Here is a 24,441-nt window from a genome sequence, read left to right as displayed (position 1 = left end):
AACCATAGAACTCTACAGCACAGAAAACAGGCCATCCGGCCCTTCTAGTCTGTGCCAAAACTTTATTCCATTAGTTCCATTGACCTGCACCTAGTCCATAGCCCTCCAGACCTCTCCCATCCATGTATCTATCTAATTTATTCTTAAAACTTAAGAGTCAGCCCGCATTTACCATGTCAGATGGCATCTCATCCCACACTCCCACCACTCTCTGAGTGAAGAAGTTCCCCCTAAACCTTTCCCCTTTCACCCTAAAGCCATGTCCTCAAATATTTATCTTTCCTCTAATCTAAGTGGAAAGAGCCTATTCGCATCTACTCTGTCTATACCCCTCATAATTCTGTAAACCTCTATCAAATCTTCTCTGATTCTTCTACGCTCCAAGGAATAAAGTCCTAACCTGTTCAATCTTTCCCTGTAACTAAACTCCTGAAGACTCGGCAACATCCTAGTAAATCTTCTCTGCACTCTTTCAACCTTACTGATATCCTTCCTATAGTTAGGTGACCAGAACTGCACACAATATGCCAAATTTGGCCTCACCAATGTCTTATACAACCTCACCATAACATCCCAACTCCTATACTCAATACTTTGATTTATGAATGCCAGGATGCCAAAAGCCTTCTTTACAACCCTGTCTACCTGTGACGCCACTTTCAGGAATTATGTATCTGAACTCCCAGATCCCTTTGTTCCTCCGCATTCCTCAGTGCCCTACCATTTACTGTGTATGTCCTACATTGATTTGTCCTTCCAAAATGCAACATCTCACACTTGTCTGCATTAAATTCCATCTGCCATTTTCTGGCCCATTTTTCCAGTTGGTCCAGATCCCTCTGCAAGCTTTGAAAGCCTTCCTCGCTGTCCACAATGCCTCCAATCTTAGTGTTATCAGCAAACTTGCTGATCCAATTTACCACATTATCATCTAGATCATTGATATAAACAACAATGGTACCAGCACAGATCCCTGAGGCACACCACTAGTCACAGGCCTCCAGTCTGAGAAGCAATCATCCACTATCACTCTTTGTCTTCTCCCACACAGCCAATTTCAAATCCAGTTTATAATCTCTCCATGGATACCTAGTGTCTGAACCTTCTGAACTAACCTCCCAGGTGGGACCTTGTCAAAGGCCTTACTAAAGTCCATGTAGACAACATCCACAGCCTTTGCTTCATCTACTTTCTTGGTAACCTCCTCAATAAACTCTACAAGTTCGTTAAACATGATCTACCACGCACAAAGCCATGCTGACTATCCTTAATCAGCCCATGGCTGTCCAAATACTTGTTTTTGCATTATTATAGATATCATGCGTGTACCATTTCCCTGAATCCAGAACTAAGTTTCTGGAGAGTCCTGCTGGCAGCTGATGGGGTAACATCTTTTTAAAATCGCTCCTACCTTACCTATCACTTTGAAACCTTATTATAAATCTTAATATTGCTCTAATATGTCTTTGAGAAAGACGAAAGCCACTGCAAAAGAAAAAGAAGACTCTGCAACTACTTTGGAATCATTTGGAGATTTCCTTAAAAAGCAAAGAACAGAACTCTCTGAGGAATTTCAACATCTTAATGTCAAGTTGGACGTTATTCAACAAACTTTAAACAAACATGAAAAGCGAATTAAAGAGAATAAAGAAGCTTTGTCATTACTGGAAGCGGACTTAGACGACACGAGTAAGATCAGCAAAAAATTATCATTATCTAAAGAAAAATTAACAAAGAAGATTACCAACCTGGAAAGCAGAAGCAGAAGGAACAATCTATGTATTCTGGGTCTTGAAGAATCAATTGAAAGTGACCACCCCATGGAGTTCTTAGCAAGCTTTTTGAAGCAGCTATTCCCTGATTTATTGCCGTCCGTACCTAAATTGGACCACACCCATCAATCACTGTTCCCAAAACCAAAGGCAGGAGAGCATCCCAGGTCAGTCAGTTTATGCTTTTATAAATTTCACACTATGGAGCTTTTAATCCGACATATCCGTCGAGCCGGAACGATTGATTTTGACGGGAACATGATTAGATTCGTGGAAAATTATGCACCGGAGGTTGTGGCTGAACGTGTTAAGTATAAAGAGGTCATATTGCTGCTTTATAAGAAAAGGTTTAAGCCCTCTCTGTTTCCCCGCACATCTTAGAATCGTTTTGAAAAACGGCGAGCAGAAATGACTGGGATCGGTTGAATACGCACTGAAGTTTCTGGAAGCAGAAGATTAACTGAGTTATATCTCTTACAAGAGCAATTATCTTTTAAATGTTGGACAGAATAAGGTTTTAATAAACTTAAGTTTTGACCGTTTATATATCTTGGTTTTTTGTTTGAATTTTTTTAACTATTCTTTTCTGTGAGGGATTGTATATGTTTTTCTTTTGAAATTGTTAAAATGAATCCTCTTATGTTTTGGATTTTTGATATACATTTTTTCTTTTGTTGTCTTTAGGGTTAGTGTGCTGGCTTTTTTGGCTTTGGGAGGGGGAGGGGATGGGGTTTCTTTTTTCTTTGTTTTCTGGAAGCTGAGTTGGGCTACCATCCAAATTTTCTGCTTGAGTGCCTTATTTTATGGTCTGTCTTTTGGATCTAATAATTTATGCTCGGATCTTTTAACTCTTCTGTTAATTACAATTTAAAATGAAGCAAAATATTAATTTACTTAGTTTTAATGTGAAAGGGTTAAATCATCCTGTGAAACAGAGTAAGATCTTTGCTTATATCAAAAAGTTAAGGCCTCCCATTATTTTTCTCCAAGGAACGCATGTACGTAGTTGTGATAATGCATGCCTTTTTAATCAGTGGAGGGATTTACAATTTCATTCTTCATTCAGAGCAAAATCTCGAGGGGTCTCGATTTTTATAGATAATACTATTTCTTTTGTTCAACATAAAGTTGTCTCTGACCCTAATGGGTGATTTGTCATAGTGTCAGGGAAACTAGATAATAAATTAATTGTATTTGCTAATGTGTACACCCCCCAATGTGGATGACCCAGGTTTTTTGAGCGTTTCATTTCATTCTTGCTAGATTTGAGCTTTTATTCTTTAGTGATGGGAGGAGATTTTAATTGTTGTCTAGATCCAGTATTAGATCGTTCTTCTCTTACATTAGCCACACCTAATAAATTAGCTTTATTTATTCAATCCTTTCTAACAAAATGTGATATTGTTGATATCTGGTGTTTTCTTCATCCAGCAGAATGGGAGTATTCATTCTTCTCTCATGTCCATCTTTCCTATACTAGGATTGATTATTTTTTTTATTGATAGTCAAATGATTCCATTAGTTTGATCCATTGAATATAAAGAAATAGCTGTATCCGACCACTCTCCTGTATTTCTATCTTTAAATCTTCCTGGTTTCACTCATATGAACAGATCCTGGCATTTTAATTCAACTCTATTATCTGATAAGGACACTCTAAGATTTTTGAAGAATGAAATTACTCTTTTTTGAAGAAAATGCGTTGGAAGAGACTTCCGGTCTAATCATTTGGGATGCTTTTAAGGCATATATCAGAGGACAAATGATCTCCTATACTGCATCTATTAAGAAAAAGCTAATAAAGAGAGAACTGATTTAGTTAATCAATTAAAACAGTTAGATCAGAAATATGCTTTGGCACCAGACCCTGAACTATACAAAAGACGTATTGAAATTAAAACTAAATATGATCTTCTTGCAACATACCCAATTGAAAGCCAACTTTTAAAAGATAGAAGCCAATTCTATGTACATGGAGGAAAAAAAGTAAACTATTGGCTAATCAATTGAAGATCTTTATAGCTAAACGACAAATTAAAGAAATTTGCAAAACCAATGGTGATATGACAACTGACCATTTTGAAATAAATGACACTTTTAGAGAATTTTATTCTAAATTGCATAGTTCCTATTTTATTAAAGATAATACTGCAATGAACAATTTTTTAGATCAATTAAATATTCCTGGACTTTTGGTTGATAATCGAAAGCAACCTATTTCTCAGGAGGAAATCAGTGAGGCTATAAATTCATTGCATTCTGGGAAATCTCCAGGACCTGACAGATTCTCTGGAGAATTTTATAAGGCTTTTTCCTCATTGCTTATATCTTATTTATGTTCTACCCTTACTGAGTCCTTCAAGGTTGGTAGGTTGCCACAGTCTTTTTAAGAAGCTTCCATTTTGCTTATTCTTAAAAAGGATCAAAATCCCACTGAATGCTCTTCATATGGACCAATCTCTTTACTCAATGTTGATACTAAGATCTAAAGTTCTGGCCCATAGACATGAAAATATTATACCTTCTATAATATCTGATGATCAGACAGGATATATTAAAAATCGATGTTCCCATTTTAATATATGATGACTGTTAAATGTTATGCATTTTCTATCCAAGGAAATATCAGAGCGTGTGATTTCTCTGGATGCAGAGGAGGCTTTTGATCGAGTTGATTGGAATTACCTATTTAAAACCTTAGAAAAATTTAATTTTGGGCCGAATTTTATTCATTGGATCAAATTACTTTATTTATCTCCCTCTGCTCGGGTCCTTACTAATTTTCAGATTTCCAAACCAATTAAACTCCAACGTTGAACCAGATAAGAATGTCCGTTGAGTCCTTTGCTTTTTGATTTGGTGCTAGAACCTTTAGCAATTGCCTTTCGAGAGTCTAAAGATATCACTGGTATCTTAAGGAGAGGTACTTTATGCTGATGACCTATTGCTTTTTATATCTAATGTTACAACTTCTGTATGCTCTGTTTTGTTTATTGACTAATTTTAGTCAGTTTTCAGGATATAAATTGAATTTACATAAGAGTGAATTGTTTCCTTTAAATAATTTGATACTAACCGATATTAACCTTCCTTTTAAAATTGTAAGAAAACAATTTACATATTTGGGTGTAACAATCACTAAGAATTACAAAGATCTATTCAAAGAAAATTTTTTACCTTAATGAATTATGTGAAAAAGACACTTTCTAATTGGTCGCATCTCTTTTTATCATTGATCGGTCGAATTAATTCTATTAAAATGAATATCTTACCTAAATTTATATACCCCTTTCAAGCCATACCTGTTTTTATTCCTGTCTTTTTTTTGATTCTCTAGATTCGATTCTTTCTTCCTACATATGGAAGAACAGAAAACCTTGATTAAATAAAGCCTACCTTCAAAAATGCAAAAAGAATGGTTGCCTTGCTTTACCCAACTTTAGGTTTTATTATTGAGCAATTAACATACAAAATTTTACGTTCTGGTTATATTATATTAATTGTGAGGATTGTCCAATGTGGGTATATTTGGAAACCAATTCTGTTACGAAACTTTCTATTATTTCTCTTCTTGGATTCTCTCCTCCTTTATCTGTAAATAAATTAACTAACAGTTTGGTGGTTAAACACTCTTTGAGGATCTGGCTACAGTATAGAAAACATTTCGGTTTATTGATATTTTCTCTTTCCAGTCCTATTTTTTTCTAATTATTTTAAAACCATCTACGACTGATCTGTTTTTAGAGAATAGGATAGATTAGGCATTAAACGATTTCAGGATCTATTTGTTGGAGGGAATCTCTATTCTTTTGAGCAGCTCTCAGTGAAATATAACCTATCAAATATCCACTTTTTTCGATATCTACAGATTAGAGATTTTTTAATATCTAAACTACATATCTTTCCTAGTAACCCAAATAAAAATATAATAGATGTAATTTTTAATTTGAAACCTTTTGAAAATGGCTCAATATCGTATATTTATGGTCTGTTGTTGGGATTGAGAATGGCTCCTTTAGATAAAATTTAAAAAGATTGAGAAAAGGATTTAAAGACTTCTTTATCTGATAAGACCTGCAGGGTTATTTTCAAAATGATTAATTCTTCATCATTATGTGCTTGTCATTCCCTCCTACAATTTAAAGTAATACATAGGGCTCATATGTCTAAAGACAAGCTCTCTTGCTATATTGCAGATATATCTCCTTATTGTGACAGATGCAATAATGGAGAGGCTTCATTAATTCATATGTTTTGGTCATGTTCGAGCCTTGAAAAATATTGGTAAGATACATTCCAAACTTTTTCTGTACTTTTTAAAGTTAGTTTTAAGCCCAATCCTTTAACTACCTTACTTGGTATTGTTGAGGAAAGAGTTATAATTTTGGAGCCTTCTCATTCATGGGTACTGGCTTTTATTTCTCTTATGGCTAGGAGGGCAATCTTGCTTAAATGGAAGGAGGTTGCCCCCCCCCCCCCCACACACATGCTCAATGGTTATGTGACGTTATGTCATGTTTAAATCTAGAGAAGATTCGTTTTTCGATTTCTGATTCTGACCAAGATTTTCAAATGTTATGGGGACCTTTTCTGAACTATTTTAAAAATCTTTGAATTGTTATTAAAATATAGATCTGGGCCATTATTATAAAACACTGTATGGTAAAGTACTCTTTTCTTTTTCTCTTGTTTTTTTTTCCCCAACCAGCTTTGGCTTGGTAGATGGTGTAGATTTTTTAAAATTATATAATTAACCATACTAGTGTATTTCATCACTCAGTTTTTTTTATTTGATTGATCATCACTATGGGATACCGTGATTGTATGCATTTTGTGCTATCTTATCTTGATTTATAATAAGTATCCTTATGAACTCTGTATTTGTGTATATGAAATTTAACAAAAATATTGGAAAAAGAAAGAACTAAGTTTCTTAGTCTATAATATAGCTTGGTTACAGATCTGGGTGGTTCATCCAGAAACATGCATATAGTTTGTGACATTGCACTAAGTATTACAAGCAACATGTTATAAATGGTGACTAACATGGGTGGATCTATTTGATGATCTAATGTGTCAAATTTTCATTTTCAAGAAAAATAGTTGATGAGCTGCATGGAGATGGGGAAGGTAACAATTAAGTTGTCAACAGGCAGGTCCATCTTTTAAATCAAATCAAATTCAATTTAATTATTATTCAACCTTAGATGAATACAGCCAAATGGAAATGAGGCTGCTTGCCTCAAAGTTAACCTTTGTTTAACAAACAGTTCCTAAGGCTCAAGTTTCTTGAACAATAGATAACATGGTGAACACGAATGACCAAACCAGTCAGGGAAGCTGATATACTTGTTCCTAAAGAAAACAAACTTAGCATGGGTAAAAACATCAGCTTATTTTATTCTCAGCTGTGTTCGACAGTCCAGCCCAACTGTGTGCATGTGAGCACCTTACTCATGTCCCTTCTGCTCCTAGGTGACCCACCCGCATTGCACACTGCAAACTGAAATTCTTTATGATGTATACACGTAGTAACACAAAAGTGTTTGGAATGAAAGGAGTAATCATGCTTCACTTCACCCTCTAAGCAAATCAGAGTCAGCTGGGAGTAGACTGAAGGTGAACTGGACGGGTCTCTATGGGAGATGTGGAACATCATGCAGTAAAAGAATCAGCCAGACTTGAGTAGGAGTTGAGTTGGACATTGGCATGAGTTTATTATTGTTGTACATTGAGATGTGGTTAAAAGCTTTTATTTTGCATTTGATCCAAACAGATAATGAGATGCATAATTACATCGAGGCAGTTAAAAGTGGTTGTGAGATACTATAGAAAGGGTGCAGAGGAGATTTACAAGGATGTTGCCTAGATTGGGGGGCATGCCTTATGAGAATAGGTTGAGTGAACTTGGCCATTTCTCCTTTGAGTGACGGAGGATGAGAGGTGACCTGATAGAGCTGTATAAGATGATGAGAGGTATTGATCATGTGTATAGTCAGAAGCTTTTTCCCAGCGCTGAAGTGGCTAACACGAGCAGGCACAATTTTAAGGTGCTTGGAAGTAGGTGCAGAGGAGATGTCAGGGGTGAGTTTTTTACGCAGAGAGTGGTGAGTGCGTGGAATGGGCTGCTGGTGACAGTGGTGTAGGCAGATACAATAGGGTCTTTTAAGAGATTCCTGGATAGGTACATGGAGCTTAGAAAAATAGAGGGTTATGGGTAACCCTAGGTAATTTCTGAAGTAAGTACATGTTCGGCACAGCACTGTGGGCCGAAGGGCCTGTATTGTGCTGTAGGTTTTCTATGTTTCTATATCAAAATGTCCAAAGGCATGGCTGAGTACATATTTGGGCTGTGGCCTCCAGCTGCCCCTAAGTTTTCTAAGTATATTTCTCAACTTCTCTGCAAATGAATCATTGGACAAAGTATTCTTTTTTCACCATGGAGACTAAGGCACGGCATTGTGGGTCGAAGGGCATGTATTGTGCTGTAGGGTTTCTACATTCCTATACCATCAAAAATGCTATAATTACACACCTAGGCCTCTTTGGTAGTATCTCTCAAATTGAGAGCTAGGTCAGCAAGTGTATGAGAACACCTCCACCTGCAGATTTCCCTCCAAATTATACACTGTTGAGATTTGAAAAATCATCACCTGTCTTGTATCATTGCTGGGACAAAACATGGTCACCAACAGCATGGGAGAATATGTTTACTAGGAACATGAGAAAATCTGAAGTTGCTGAAAATCCAAAGCAATACACACAAAATGCCGGAGGAACTTGGCAGGCCAGGCAGCATCTATGGAAAGGAGTAAACAATCAACATTTTGGGTTGAGGAGGGGTCTCGGACTGAAACATCGACAATTTACTCTTTTCCACAGATGCTGCCTGGCCTGCTGAAGTCCTCCAGCATTTTGTGTATGTGATATTTACCAGGAAGCAGCTCACCAGCACCTTTTCAAGAGTAATTTCAGATAAACAATAAATTTGGTTCATAGCCAGAAAATGGTCTGTTTGTACTCGACCTTGGAACTAGGTTATCAGTCTTACTGTAGTCACTGGAACTGTTGGCGAATATTTTTTGCAGGTGGTATCCCAGGGCAATGAAACATGAATTTAAAAATAATCCAGTTATGAAGCAGCAAATCTTGAATGAATTTGAGTAATAACTTCAGCAAAAGTAATTTCAATCAAGTTCATTTCCATTTTAAAATAATAGGTATCACAAATATTAAAAATATCTGAAGCAATAGGTCTATTGTAGATGCTATCTCATTGCCTCTTTACACAACCCTGGAACATCTGGACAGCAAAAGTGCATATATCAGGATGCTATTTATCGATTACAGCTTGGCATTTTATACCATCATCCTCTCAAAACTAATCAGTAAACTCCAAAGCTTGGGCCTCAATACCCCCTTGTGCAATTGGATCCTGGATTTCCTCATTTGTAAACCCCAGTCAATTCAGATTAGCAAAAACTTCTTCTCCACATAATCTCCATCTGTACAGGAGCACTGCAGGGATGTGTACTAATACCCCCCACACCCTTGCTCCATTCAAGTTACACCTATGACTGTGTGGTTAAGTACACCATATACAAGTTTGCTGATGGCACCACTGTTGTAGGCTGTATCAAGGGGGATGATGATCAATATACAGGAGGGCAATTGGAAACTTGGCTGAGCGGTGTAATAACAACAACCTCTCACTCAATGTCAATAAGTCCAAGGAACTGATTGTAGAATTCAGCAGAGGGAAACCGGGGATCCATGATCCAGTAATTATCAGAGGATTAGAGGTGGAGAGGGTCAGTAACTTTTAAGTTCCTGGGTGTCACTATTTCAGAAGACCCGTCCTGGGCCAATTATATAAATATTGTTGTGAAGAAAGCATGACAGCACCTCTAATTCCTCAGGAGTCTGCTGAGGTTTGGCATGTCATCAAAAACCTTGGCAAACTTCTTTTAGGTTTGTGGTGGAAAGTGTGCTGACTGGCTGTATTACAGCCTGGTAGGGGAACACCAATCCCTTGTGAGCAGAAAATCCCACACGAGGAAGTGGATTCAGCCCAGTACACCACAGGTAAAACCCTCCTGACTATTGAGCATACCCATGTGAAAGGTTGCTGTAGAAAAGCAGCATTCATCATCAAAGATCCTCACCACCCAGGCCATGCTCTTTTCTCGGTGCTGCCGTCAGGTAGAAGGTACAGGTGTCTCAGAACTTGCACCACCAGGTTCAAGAACAGCTACTACCCCCAACCATCAGGCTCTTTAACAAAAGGGGATAGCTACACTCATTTAAGGACTCTGTATTATTGTTATTTCATGCTTGTTATTTATTGCTATATATTTATATCTACATTTGCAGTTTGTTTACAGTTAACAGTTCCTGATGTTTACGGTTTACAGTTCCAGTTCCATAGATTTTCAAAGAATGCCCACAGGAAAAAGAATCCCAGGGTTGAATATGATGACATGTATGTACTCTGGAAATAAATTTTACTTGGAACATTAATTTTTACTTTGTCTGAACATCTGGTGTCCTGTCGCATTCACCTCAATAATAAACAAATGCTTTGAGAGGCTGGTCAAGGATTACATCTGCAGTATGCTACCAGCCATGCTGGACCCCCTACAATTCTCCTAAATGACACAACTAATCGACAGATGACCCAGTAGCCACAGCTCTACACACTGTCCTTGCACATCTGGAGAGGAAGGATGCTTATGTGAGAATGCTGTTCTTGGACAACAGTTCAGCATTCAACACCATAATTGCCTCCAGGCTTGACAAGAAGTTCAGAGACCTCGGCCTTCACCCTGCCTTGTGCAGCTGATCCTGGACTTCCTGTCAGATCTCCGGCAGGTGGTAAGAGTGGGGTCTCTCACCTCTGCCCCTCTGACCCTCAACACCAGTGTTCTTCAGGGTTGTGTCCTAAGCTCCCTCCTTTACTCTATATCCATGACTGTGTCACCACCCACAGCTCCAATCTGCTAATTAAATTTGCTGACATTGATTTGCCTAATGTCAAAGAATAAAAGGCAGCCTACAGAGAAGAAATCATCACCCTGACAGTGGTGTCAAGAGAACAACCTCTCCCTCAATGTCATAAAAAAGAAGGACCTGGTTGTGGACTGCAAGAGGAATGGAGACCCTATTGAAATCAATGGATCTGGGGTTGAGAGGGTGAACGGCTTTAAGTTCCTTGGCATACACATCACCGAGGATCTCACGTGGTCTGTACGTACCAGCCATGTGGTGAAAAAAGCACAACAGCCCCTCTTACACCTCAGACAATTAAAGAAGTTTGGCATGAGCCACCAAATCCTAAGGTCTTTCTACAGGAGCACAATTGAGAGCATCCTGACTGGCTGCATCACTGCCTGGTAGGGGATCTGTAATTCCCTCAATCGCAGCACTCAGCAGAGAGTGGTGTGCACAACCCAGCACATCTGTAGATGTGAACTTCCCACTATTTAGGACAGTTACTGAGACAGGAGTGTAAAAAGGGCCCGAAGGATCATTGGGGACCCGAGTCACTCCAACCACAAACTATTCCAGCTGCTACCATCCGGGAAACGGTACCAGAGCATAAAAGCATAAAGGCTCTGGGACAGCTTCTTCCACCAGTCCATCAGACTGATTAATTCACACTGATACAATTGTATTTCTATGCTCTATTGACTGTCCTGTTTTACATACTATTTATTACAAATTGCACATTTAGATGGCGATGTAACTTAAAGATTTTTACTCTTCATGTATGTGAAGAATGTAAGAAATAAAGTCAATTTAGTTCAATAAACTTTGAAAATATCCAATTAATTAATGGTGGGTGCCTTGCATTACCACTTTAATGACATGTTATATCTTGATAATTACGTAAACCTTTTAACTTGGCAGAGTTTCAGCAGCATTCCATTTTTCTTGGCATTAGTTTTTGCTGATTGGACAGTGTCAAAGGAAAACAAGTTTAGCCTCATTTTGATTTATGGCAACTGACTGGAAAGTACAATTAATTATCGGTGAAAGCACTTCTGGTTTAAGCCTGGATCTCATCACAACTTTTACAGACTTGGAATTCACAAAGGCTGTTGAATCTCTTTTGCTTTCTGCATGATCTGAAATGGTTAATAACTGAGTGATCTTGTAAATTGGGTAATCTGAGTTTGGCTGTTTTTCTAAACAGCTTTTTAATCTGTTGGAGAGACCGTACAACAGTGCTAGCCTAGAATGGAAGTTCAGAATCTTTCCTTTTTAAATCTGTTGTCAAGAGAGGTGTGGACCCTTGCAGTGTTTTTATTTGTTTTTTTGATTGTGTTTGATGTTCTCCATACTCGTGTTCCCAAGAATTTTCCACCTGGTCCCTTTGGACTGCCGTTTTTCGGTAATATGTTTCAGCTGGACCTAAAGCAACCTCATCTCCAGTTTTGCAAGGTAACGCACACCATCGAGGAAATCTGTTCAGAAATGTAACTGCTTGTACTGCTGCCACAAAACAGCAAATTTCACATTATGTGTCAGTGATAATAGATCTGTTTCAGTTTCCAAAAATATTTCATAGTTATAAGATAATTGCAATAAAAAATGGTAACAACTGTATAAATCTGTCAACACCTGTTAAGAATATACCATTTTATTTTGTGAAACACATAACTTACCTGATGGCATGAACCTCAATTTCTCAAATTAACAAAATTTCCAGTAACGTGCCTCCCATCTTCACCATTCCCCATCCTCATTCCCTGTTCGCCATTCCCTTTTCCCTCTCTCACCTTATCTCCTTGCCTGCCCATTGCCTCCCTCTGATGCTCCTCCCCACTTTTCTTTCTTCTATGGCCTTCTGTCCTCTCCTTATTAGATTACCCTCTCTCCAGCCCTGTATGTCTTTCATCAATCAACTTCCCAGCTCTTTACTTCACCCCTCCAACTCCCAATTTCACCTATTACGTTGTGTTTCTCTGTCCCTTTCCCCCACCTTTTAAATCTATTCCTCATCTTTTTTTATTCTCCACTCCTGCTGAAGGGTCTAGATCCAAAACATTGACTCCATCATCCTCTCAGAACTAATCAGTAATCTCTAAGGCCTGGGCCTCAATAGCTCCTTATGCAATTGGATCCTGGATTTCCTCATTTGTTGACCCCAGTCGATTCAGATTAGCAAAAACTTCTTCACAACACAATCTCCATCTGTACAGGAGCACTGCAGGGATGTGTACTAAACCCCCCCCCCCCCACCCCCTCGCTCCATTCAAGTTACACCTATGACTGTGTGGTTAAGAACGCCATATAAGTTCGCTGACAACACCACTGTTGTAGGCTGTATCAAGGGGGATGATGACCAATATACAGGAGGGCGATTGAAAACTTGGCTGAGTGGTGTAATAGCAACAACCTCTCACTCAATGTCAACAAGGCCAAGGAACTGATTGTAGAATTCAGCAGAAGGAAACCAAAGGTCCATGAGCCAGTAATCATTGGAGATTTAGAGGTGGAGAGGGTCTGTAACTTTAAGATCAAAAACATTGTCTGTACTCTTTTCCATAGGTGCTGCCTAGCCTGCTGAGTTCCTCCAGCGTTTTGCGTGTGTTATTTCCAAGAATATACCATTTTGCTTTGTGACACATCTATTTACCATTTACTGTATATGGTAATTCACAAGTGTAGAAAGTGCAGATTATTGGGTACCTCACTACAAAAATACGGCAATTATTTTTTATCTATGTAGGTCTTTTTTATTTTGTTTCATGTTTGAGTTTAGCTGTTGAGCAATTAGAACTTTGTATCATATCATTAATTTGAGGATTGAAGAAGAGTAGTAATAGCAGATGAAGGTCAAGATGTTTCAATTTTCAATACTAGATTAACTCATTAATAACTTGCTGACTAAAATCCAGGCCTGGTGTTTTCAAGTGTTAAAAGATTGGTTTAAAATTACGCATCTTACTAAATAATGTTCAGAATTATTTTCATTTGAGACATGCAAGTGTCCCCAAAATTTTGTGACTGACATAACAAGTCAAATATTAATAGAGTATATCTTTTACAGTTTGCAGAGAAATATGGAGATATTTTTAGCCTGAGGATTGGATATTCTTACCTTGTTGTCATAAATGGTTTAAATGCTTTTAAAGAGGCTGTGGTTCACCAGACGGATGTTTTTGCAGGAGCAGCAGCATTTCCAGTTTTTGATGATCTTGTCAAGGGACATGGTAAGTAATTTGTTTAATTGTGTTATTTATTTGTTTAGAACTGGATAATTGTAGGAATTTCTAATTTATGAAGTATGTTATCTATTACAGAATGATGTAGGCAGGATTTTCACCAAAAAATAAAATGAAAATCTTTATACTTGGGCAGTATTCCAGTTCTTCAGTGTGCATATTTTTAACACAACAATGAAACCTTTAGAGACAGGAAAATATGTGTTCCAAGAGCAGTACTGAGTTTCAAATAATGTTAGGCTGCTTTGACTTGTTTTAGGCATCAGAGTTGTTTCTCTCAGTTTTTGACATTGTACTACAAGATTCAATTTCTATTTTATTGAAATTCACAAAGTACTGTGGTCAAATATCAAGACTGTCTCAGAAGAAACGAAGGGATGAAATAGAAAGTAAGTTGATTCTTAAGTCTCTTTCACAAAGATGTCAACAAAATACTTGCAATTTTGAAGGAACACATGTTGCATATAAATTAATTGGTCTCCTTGGCGATGTGGGAGAGTGAAAAGAATGCTTGTGTGTGAATCTAAAAGCAGATACCGAAGGTTTCAATGGCAAACATTATCTTTTGATATAAACAAGAAAGTGGAATAATTCAGAAATGCTAAAAACAACAAATGCTTGAAATCTGACATAAGAATGGACAACGTTGGAACTGTACCGCATGCTAGACAGCATCTGTGCAGAGAGAAAAGATGGTGATGAGTCATGTTGAAGACCTGTTATCAGAACTCAGAAATGATGGAAGTTGAACATGTTTGAGTCGCACATAAACAGGAGTGATGGAGACAAGGAAAGGATTGCCTGAGATAAAGGTGGAAACTGAGGGAATAAACAATGAACAATCTCTCTTGCACTTATCTGTTCATTCACTCTGCTCATTCTCCTCCTCTGCAACTCAAAACATGTTCAACTTATAGTATTTCCTAATTCTGTTGGTTAGGTCTACAAACTAAAATGTTAATGCCATTTTTCTTTCCACAAATATTGCATATTTCCCATATTTTTTGTTTTTTACTTACAGTGAGTGGAATTATTCCACATGAAGTGGAAATGAGTGTGCTATATATTCGTTCTCCATGCTGGGGTATGCAGATAATCCCTTATGCTTTTCAGAACTCATTCAGCAAGTGAAGATTGTTGAAGCAAGTTTCAACAGTCCTCATAAAATCCATTGTTGTTTCATAATATTTTAATATGTTATGAAGTTGAACAGCAAATTGGAGATAAGAAATTTCATCCATCACAGGTTTGTGAATCTTTGCAGTTTTCTACCCAAGAAGCAGTAGAAGCAAAGTTACTAAGTATATTCAAGAAAAAGATTAATAGATCTTTGCAGGCAAAGGCAATCAAAAAGTAAGAGTTCAGTGCAGGAAGGAGACACTGGTTCTCGAACAAGAGCTCATTGTTCAGAAATAAAATGTTCACCCATTTAAGACGGGTAAAGTTTTCTCTATTAGAGTCATGAGTGTTTAGACATCTTTTTCTCAAAGCAGAGTGAAAGCAGGATTATTGAATGAACAGACTCCAGATGAATAATGGGGTAGAAGAGAATACCATATTGAAGTTTTAATCAGCACAGCATTGATCTTATTAAATATCAGAGTGGACGAGAGGCAGGGTGGCCTTCTGGTTTTAATTCATATTTTTTATCATTTTGAATTGAAACACAGGTGTTAAGATTGAACTTCCATTTTCTATGTTTCATGTTCTTTTGCTTTTTGTGCTGTTGTCACCAATGGTGTGAATGGAAATATATGCACTAGCATTATGGGAAAACCTTCACCCACTAATCTTTCTGCTCCTCAGGAATTCCAGCTTCATGGCAGCTGGCCTGTAGATTCTGAGAGGCCATTAGCACAAATTGTAATTCTGGTCCGAGGAAAAGTCCAGTGAGCTAGCTGGCTCACTTTTCACTCTTAGAGTATATGATCAAAGAACCTGTATTCCTACATAATCTAAACATATCAGTCAGTGTAATTCTAAAATTAGTCATTGTTCCTAACAATAAATGCATTGTCAAGTCTTTACAATGTCAAATGAATCAACCTCGCTCGTCTCCAAAACAAACAAGTTTATCCCATCAGATCATATTTCTTTATAAAACATAGGAGCAGAATTCGGTTAATCAAGTCTGCTCCACCATTCAATCATGGATGATTTATTATTCCTTCTCAATCCCATTCTCTTGCCTTCTCCCCATAACCTGTGATGTCCTTACTAACTACGTACCTATCAACCTCCTCTTCAATATACCCAATGACATGAACTTCACCGCCATCTGTGGCAATGAATTCCATAGATGCAAGACTCTCTTGCTAAAGAAATTACTTCTCATCTCTGTTCAAAAGACACGTCCTTCTGTTCTTCCCTCTCTTCCAAAACTGGAAACATCCCTGCCACGTCCACTCTATCTAGGCCTTTGAATACTCAATGAGATTCCCTCTTCATTTTCTAAACTCCAGTGAGTACAGGTCCAGAACCATTAAATGTCCCTCATACCATAGCCCTTTCATTTCATCAACCTCCTCTGGGTTCTCTCCAATGCCAACATATCCTTTCTTAGATGTGGGGTCTAAAACTGCTCAAAATACTCCAACTGCGGTCTGATCAATGTGTCATAAAGCCTCAGTGTTACACTTTGGTCCTTATATTCTAGTCCTCTTGAAATGAATGCTAACATTTCATTTGCCTTCCTTACTGTTGATTCTATCTGCATTTTAACCTTTAGGGATTTCACAGATTCATCACTCTCTGGTTAAAAAAATTCCTCCTCATCTCCATTCTGAAAAGACACCACTCTATTCTGAGGCTGTGTCCTCTGGTCTTAGACTCTCCCACCACAGGAACATCCTCTCTACATCCAGTCTATCAAGACCATTCACCATTTGATAGGTTTCAATGAGGTTACCCCTCATTCTTCTGAATTCTAATGAATACAGCCCCTGAGCCATCAAATGCTCTTCGTATGACAAGCCATTCAATCCTGGAATCATTTTCGTTAACCCTCTCCAGTTTAAAGATAAAGAGCCCAAAATGGATCCAAGTGAGTCCTCACCAGTGTATTTTAAGCCTCAACATTACATCCTTGCTTTTATATTCTATATTTCCTCTTGAAATGAGTGCTAACTTCACATTTACCTTCCTCACCACAAACTCAACTTGCAACTTAACCTCTGGGAATCCTGCACAAGGGCTCCAAAGTCCTTTTGCACCTCAGATTTTTGTATATTCTCTCCATTTAAAGAAAAACCAGTCTATCCATTTACTTCTTCCACCAAAGTACACGACATAAACTTCCCAACACTGTATTCCATCTGCCTCTTCTTTGCCCATTCTTCTAATCTGTCCAAGCCCTTCTGTAGCCTCTCTGCTTCCTCAACACTACTTAATCCCACCCCCCCCCAATGTTTGTATCGTCTGCAAACTTTGCAATAAAGCTATGAATTCCATCATCCAAATCATTGGCAAATCATCCAAACCATATGCATGCAAAGTAATGGACCCAACACCTACTCCTGTGGAACACTGTTAGTCATTGGAAGTCAACCTGAAAAGGCTTCCTTTATTCCCACTCTTTGTCTTCTGCCAGTCAGCCAATCTTATGTCCATGGTTCTACCTTTCCTGTAATACCATGTGGTCTTGGCTTGATTAGCAACTTCATATTCAGCCCTTTTTCATTGGTTTGATAACCGATTTAGTGAACACTTAAGTTTGCCTGAGGAATCCTCTATGAATTATATCAATGGTGATGGTAGAGCATGGCATGTGCCAATGGGTAAGATTTAAAATTTGTTGGGATAATTTTTGGCATGATTTTTTGTGTCCTAAAGACAATGTCGAATACAGAAGTTTGGTTACAATGGTGGCAGACACTATTTGTGCTGATCCCAGATGTGAGCTTAACAATGATTGAGTTTTGAAGCCAACAATTAGTTGTCATCAGCAAACTCAGAACAGAGCCAAGAAAACACAGCACTCAGCTGGGTTATTTATAATCAAATATAAGATATCCTTACACCAGCTGGTGGCATAGTGGCATCAGCACCAGACTTCAGAGCGAAGGCTCCCGAGTCCGAATCCAGCCAGCTCCCTTGTACGCTTTCTATCCGTGCTGGGTTGAGCATCGAGCTAGCAACTTAGCCTCGTAAAAACATGAAAACCTGCTTAAAAAAAACACCGACGTGACGGCATCCCGATGGCTCCACTCGGAGTTAAGGCTTTCTTTTTCTTCTATAAGGTATCTTTACCCATTAGGTTGTTGGGAAGGTTTACTATTCATATCAATTTCTTCAAAAGGAATTCTCTTATTTCTCCATCCAGGCTACATAGGCCACTCATAATTCATTTGTTTTAAGATGTATGATGAATCATAGAAGAGAGTGCTTTTTAATTCAATATTAGAATTACCAGAAAGGGTGATTACAAATGCCACCTGTATTTCACTGCACAGGTATACAGTTCTCAAATGGAAACGTATGGAAAGAGCAACGTAAGTTTGCACAAATGACTTTAAGAAGATTTGGTGTTGGACAAAAATCTTTGGAAGCACAAATTCTTGAGAAAATTAAAGATCTTCAAGATGCGTTCAAAAGAGAGAAGGGTAAGTTTATTCTACTTATTGTTTTAGATATAATGTCATTGGAATGGATTTTGTGTAATGATGCAAAATTATTTGTTGATACCAGTGGTAAAAACAGACAGCAATTTCTAGAAGATATGTGTTGCCATTTGAACGTTTCATTCCTCTAGACCTGTAGGCTCTTCAAATAAACATCCGTTTACCTTGCAAAACTGATGAGAGTTTCCACCCTAACAAAAGTGTCAGGCAGTGCATTGCAGATTCCTATTACTCTCTGGTTAAATAAATTTTCCTCATTTCCACTCTATTTGTTTTACCTATGAATTTAAATCCATGCTCATTTTTGTCTCTGGTACTACATGAAATACTGTATGTCCTTGTTATTTAGTCTATCTGAGTTTGCAATTTCAGACAACTCAATCAATTGTCCCAAGCAGAAGAGCTGGAGCATAATAATTTTTGCTCATATCTGCATGTTCCAGCTTTATTAACTCCTTCATGGGTTACCAGATATCCTTTCAAATGGATACTTTTTGTAGTTGATTTTGGTGTGATGGAAAACACCCAGCACAGATTACTACATTCTTAAGGGCAGCAAATAGTGATATAACTTTTAGTGGTTTTTAAAAATATCTCTTTTTAGTAGTGATGCACCATCAATAACTCTCGGAGACATGAGGCAAGATATAGGCTTTTATTGGCTGGAAGAAAGAACAAGCAGCAATTGACCACCACACTACATCCTGGAGATTGAGACCGGGGCGGTGTCTCCAATCACCTTTATACCGGGGTCTGTGGGAGGAGCCACGGTCAGTGGGAGGGGCCACAGGAGCAGTCAGCGGGGGGGCGTGTCCAGACAGGTATATGTAGTTCACCACAAGTAGGTAGTCTGTAAAAAGAACCAGCAAGTTATTTAAGGAGTCTGAGATACAGATACCAGGAATCAATTTATTTATATAATTTAGCAACTAAAAGTTCCTAGCTGATTTTCTGGGGCCTTCCTTACTCACACCTCTTCACTGCTTTGTTACGTTCAATCTCATATCAACACTTCGTACTTTATTAAAGATTTTAATATATGCCCTGTTAGTGCACATAAACTATCAAATTGAAAAGTGAAGCAATAATCTGAACTGTTACCTCTACATCAAAACAAATAATTTTGAAACATTCAGCAGTTAGCACTTTGGGGGAAAAAAAGCTAATGGTTGAAGATCTTTAGTCAGCATACAGAATTCCAGTCTTTGACCTCAAATATTGACTGTGATTTCTTTTCACTGCTAGATTTCCTGAGTATTTCAGCAATATCTGCTTCTATTTCAGTTTTCGGGAATTTACAGTTTTTTATTAGTAGTGTGAACACTCAAGTAAAGTATGATGATCTGTAAAAGTTGCCTATTAGTGGATCTTCAGGTGGCTGTCAGAGGACTGTGCAGATGAAGGGTTCCGTCTGAAACGTCAATTGTCCATCTCCCTCCATAGATGCTGCTTGACCCACTGAGTTCACCGAGTGTTTTTTTCCGTGTTGCTTCTGCTACAGAACTCCAGTGTCTTGACTTACAAAACAGCTCACTTGCTGTGAACATGTGAAAGCTCTATATGAATACAGGATTGGCAATTCCTCCTCCAGTGAAAGAAAAATCATGTGATGGCAATTGCAAGGGTAAATGACACAGAAAGCATGTGTCTGGAGCATGGTTAAAGCAAAAAAAAATCTAATAACCTTTAGAACCTTTGGTAGCAACGTGACATGGAACGCAAGGAACGACTTTGCCAGCATTAATCAGAATAAACTACAGCAGATCCCCATAGTAAGAAGAATGTGCACTGAGTAGTTGTTGCTGCCATCTGGTGCTTACTTGAGTTGATGTCTGAATCATTTACAATTTCAAAGAATGAAGTTTCTTGTTCAAACAGTGGATGGGGGAAAACAATCAGTGGAATCAGCAGCAATCTGCACATATGTGCAGCATTAGAAGTTTACTTGCGTCTGTTTTTGACCTTTCAAGTGGTAGTTGCTGCGTGTTTAGAAATCAAGCTTAGAAAACATAAGATCTCCTGCCCAGGACAATGAGTATCCATCTCAACATATAAATATATTTTTAAAAAGACATAAAACTTATCTGATGGGCTGATTTGTTCAGGTTCTGATGTCACTGTTTCAGTGGTGTTATTCCAGGGAAACCCCTCCTCCCCATCCTTTTTCTCAGAATCTGGAAGGAAAAACTGAAGGCCTCAGAGCAAGAATGCAGTGCCAGCGGGACACTGGGAACTGTTATGCACACTGTTTCACAGACACGGCTCGCCCTCAGCATTTCAGACAGAGCACTCCAACCTCAGGGCTTCACCTTCCACCACATAGACTGGACAGCAGATTCGGGCAAATGCAGAGGTGGTGGTATTTGCTTCATGATTGAAGTATCATATTGCACAGAGGTGGCATTTCTGCCTCATTCCTGCTCCCCTGACCTGGAACATGCAGCTGTCAAACATCATCCATTCCATCAGCCAAAGGAGTTCTTCCACCGTTATCTTGATTTCTGTGTACATTCCACCACTGTCAAACATAAAGAGAACACAGGAGGAGCTAAGCACCATTATTAGCAGTCACAGATAGTGCACCCTGATGCCTTCCTGGTGTTCGTTTCTTAATCCGTCAGGGGATCCAAAGATATGGCAAGAAGGCAGGTGAATGGGATTGAGTGGGATCTGGAATCAGTCATGGGCTCAGTGGGCTGAATGGCTTAATTCTTCTCCTATGTCTTAAGGTTTTAAATTACAGCCTCAGTACCAATCAACAAACTTCAAAACCTGGGCCTCCGTATGTCCCTCTGCAATGCGATCCTTGACTTCCTCATCAGGAGAGCATGTTCGGTGCAAATCAGTATTAATCACCTCCTCCTCACTGACAATCAACACTGGCACACCTCAAGAATGCATGCCTAGCTCGCTGTTCTACTCTCAGCACATTCATGATTGTGTAGCTAGGCACATCCATAAATTTGCAGATGTTGTTGGTAGTATCTCTGGTGGTGACAAGGAGGCATACAGGGGCGAGATAGATTGGTTCATTGAGTGGTGTCACAACAACCTTACACTCAACATCCGCTAGATCAAGCAACAGATTGTGGACATCAGGAAGGGGAACTTAGAGTGCACACACCAGTCCTCATTGAGGGGTCAACGCTGGAAAGGTTGAACAGCTTTTAGGGCTTAGGTGTCAACATCTCAGATGATTTACTTTGACACTAACTCATTGATGCAATTATGAAGAAGGCACACTGTCAGCTATTCATTATTTGTAGTCTGAGGAGATGTAGTATGTCACCAAAGACTCTTGCAAATTTCTGCAGATATAACACGGAGAGCATTCTGACTAGTTTCATCACTGCCTATTTCCTGAATTCAAAGAAGCGGCAGAGGGACATGGACTCAGCCAACTCCATCATAGGCACAACCCACTGCACTATCAAATATCTTCAAAGGGGGGTCCTCAAGAAGGTAGCATCTGTCATTAAGGATATCGGGGACAAGTCTTCTTCTCATTACTATCATTAGGGAGAAGGCTCATGAGCCTGAAGACCCACGTTTAATGTTCTAGGAAGAGTTTCTTCCCCTTTGCCATTAGATTTCTGAATGGTCTATGAAAACTGCCTCATTATTCTTCTTTTATTCTATATATTTATGTAATATCATAGCTTATAATAATTTTATGTCTTGCACTGTACTGTTGCATCAAAACAACAAAGATCATGACATATCAATAATTATAAGCCTAATTCTGATCCTTCCCTTGATTTTAGTCATTGCGTCTATTTCTGTCATTGTGGTCCACATTGCCAACGCATGCAAAGTGACATTCTACCCATCTCCATTATGCTTGAATACTATCCTGTTTCCCTGCAAATTCTTGAGGGGAAGATGCTGGCTGACTATTAAATTGCTGTGTATGGATGAAGGAGTATGAGGTTGCCTGAGAAATGTAGGATATTCTAGCTAAATGTTATGAAGAACTGTATATATTGATACCTCCAACATGTCCTAAATCCACCTGTTGGAGCATGCAGGAACAACTAGTTCCTATTGTTTTTTTGAAGACTGCCTGAATCAAGTAAATGTGATGCAATATCCTAGTTACTCAACTTTAATTATTAGTTAGCTTTGAACATAAATTGCAAACTACATAAACCATATTTAAAAAAGTATGTACTACATTCATACATTGTGAAATGAATAGGCTATTGAGAATAGCTTTTAACATTCAGTGTGTTCTGTTTTCAGGACAACCATTCAATCCTCAAACCAAGATAAATATATCAATTGTAAATATAATCTGTTCAATTGTTTTCGGAGAACAGTACGACGGTACTGCTACCCATGCTGATTTACAAAAAGTCCGTCTTTTAGTTGACAAATTTGCAAATCTTTTGGAGAATATTTGGGTTCAGGTATGGTTATATTTGTGAGTAATATTTTTAAATATTGAATTTTGGAAAGTGAAAAATATTTGACTGAAATTAAATCTTTTAATATGAAAAGAGTGTATGCTACCATAACTAATCAGGCACAATCTATGGAAATTCATGAGATACATTTATGTTAACAATTTATAAGTCTAATTTCAAACTCTAGTTTCAAGTTGTGACAAACTTATGGCACACATGCCCAAGATGGCACGTGCAAAACTTTTGTTAGCATGTGACATTCAGTGCCGTTCCTCTATTCTTTAAACCCCACCCATAATAAAAAGATACATAATGATTATCTTTACTGCCAAATGAAGTAGCAAATGATTTTTTACAACAGAAGAAAAGTGAGATGTTTTCACAGAAAATGTCTGGTTTCACATTGGTTGCAAGAACATGTAATATTGAATGGTAAGTTTTTAAATGCCTGCAAATCTGGTGGACACACCAGTATTTGGTTAATAAATGATTGGGCCAATTGGCATTGGTTCTGGTTTGCTTATAGTTTTTCTTTTGTCATTTGTGAGTGAACACTGGATATTTGGTGATAATAATGGTAAATACTGCTTGAGGTTTGGTGACTCCATGAATATTTGTTTTTAACAATAACAAATTGTTCCACCAGCATTTTGTGTGTGTTGTTTGAATTTCCAGCAGCTGCAGATTTCCTCGTGTCTGTTCTTTAAATTGAACCACTGTTCTATTTTCACATTTTCAATACTGCTTTATTATCAATTTTCCGTATCTGCATCAGAAGCTTTGGAACTCTCCACCCTACAACTCCACTTCGTCTGTATTCAAGAAGACAGGTTAATGTAAAATTGTTCTGAACAGTAAGAGCTGAGCAATAAAGTTAAAATACTCAAAAGAACTCCAGAAACTTGCTTTGCTTGAGTTGTGCTGATTCTAACTTGAAAGTAAAATTCCCCCATTATTTAATGAAAATCAGGGTAAACTTGTTATTGTCTTCAGCTAATCAATCATGTTGAGTGCACTTCGTGAAAGGAATGCTCAGAGAAGACTAACCCTGCCTGGAATGATGTGGTGACTTCTGCAATAGAATCAGATATATTGTGGTTGAGAAGATGCCAATGAACCAAGCATCGCATTAATCTGAGAAACGGACTGTAGGTGACCTTCATAATAGACAATAAATGCCAGTGAATGTTGTTCATACAGACTTCCAGAAGACATTTGATAATGCCTCTCACCATAGATATTTAAGGTAGTGAATGAATAAAATTAATCTGGGTATTAAATTGGCTGAAGGCACAGCAGTTAGTTTACCTATCCCAGTAACCCAGAAGCTTAGGCAAATGACCTAAAGACCTGAGGGGGAAGGGGGGGACCCACAGTGGTAGTTACTGAATTTAAATCCAGATTAATTAAACCA

At 38.1% G+C, this 24,441-nt stretch overlaps 1 protein-coding gene and 1 long non-coding RNA gene across 2 annotated transcripts in view; one reads left to right on the top strand and one right to left on the bottom strand.

Annotated features, from left to right (window-relative positions):
* Positions 1-1,764: 1,764 nt before the first annotated feature.
* On the bottom strand, positions 1,765-12,544 carry LOC140736996 (uncharacterized). Its single transcript, XR_012101044.1, has 3 exons — positions 12,440-12,544; positions 5,075-5,125; positions 1,765-1,878 (listed from the first exon to the last, which is right to left on the bottom strand). It is a non-coding gene; the product is annotated as an uncharacterized lncRNA (long non-coding RNA).
* Positions 11,797-24,441, top strand: part of LOC140736994 (cytochrome P450 2J2-like) — a 46,645-nt gene continuing 34,000 nt past the window's right edge. Inside the window, exons 1-4 of the mRNA XM_073063075.1 lie at positions 11,797-12,215; positions 13,828-13,990; positions 18,454-18,603; positions 22,864-23,030. Of these exons, the coding sequence (XP_072919176.1) occupies positions 12,012-12,215; positions 13,828-13,990; positions 18,454-18,603; positions 22,864-23,030 (684 nt within the window). The 5' untranslated portion in view covers positions 11,797-12,011. The remainder of the gene's footprint in view (positions 12,216-13,827; positions 13,991-18,453; positions 18,604-22,863; positions 23,031-24,441) is intronic.

This window comes from Hemitrygon akajei, chromosome 12, assembly GCF_048418815.1.
Source record: "Hemitrygon akajei chromosome 12, sHemAka1.3, whole genome shotgun sequence".
Taxonomy (NCBI): Eukaryota; Metazoa; Chordata; class Chondrichthyes; order Myliobatiformes; family Dasyatidae; genus Hemitrygon; species Hemitrygon akajei.
The sequence above is the reverse complement of the archived record's forward strand: the minus strand, read 5'-3'. Positions and strand labels throughout refer to the sequence as shown.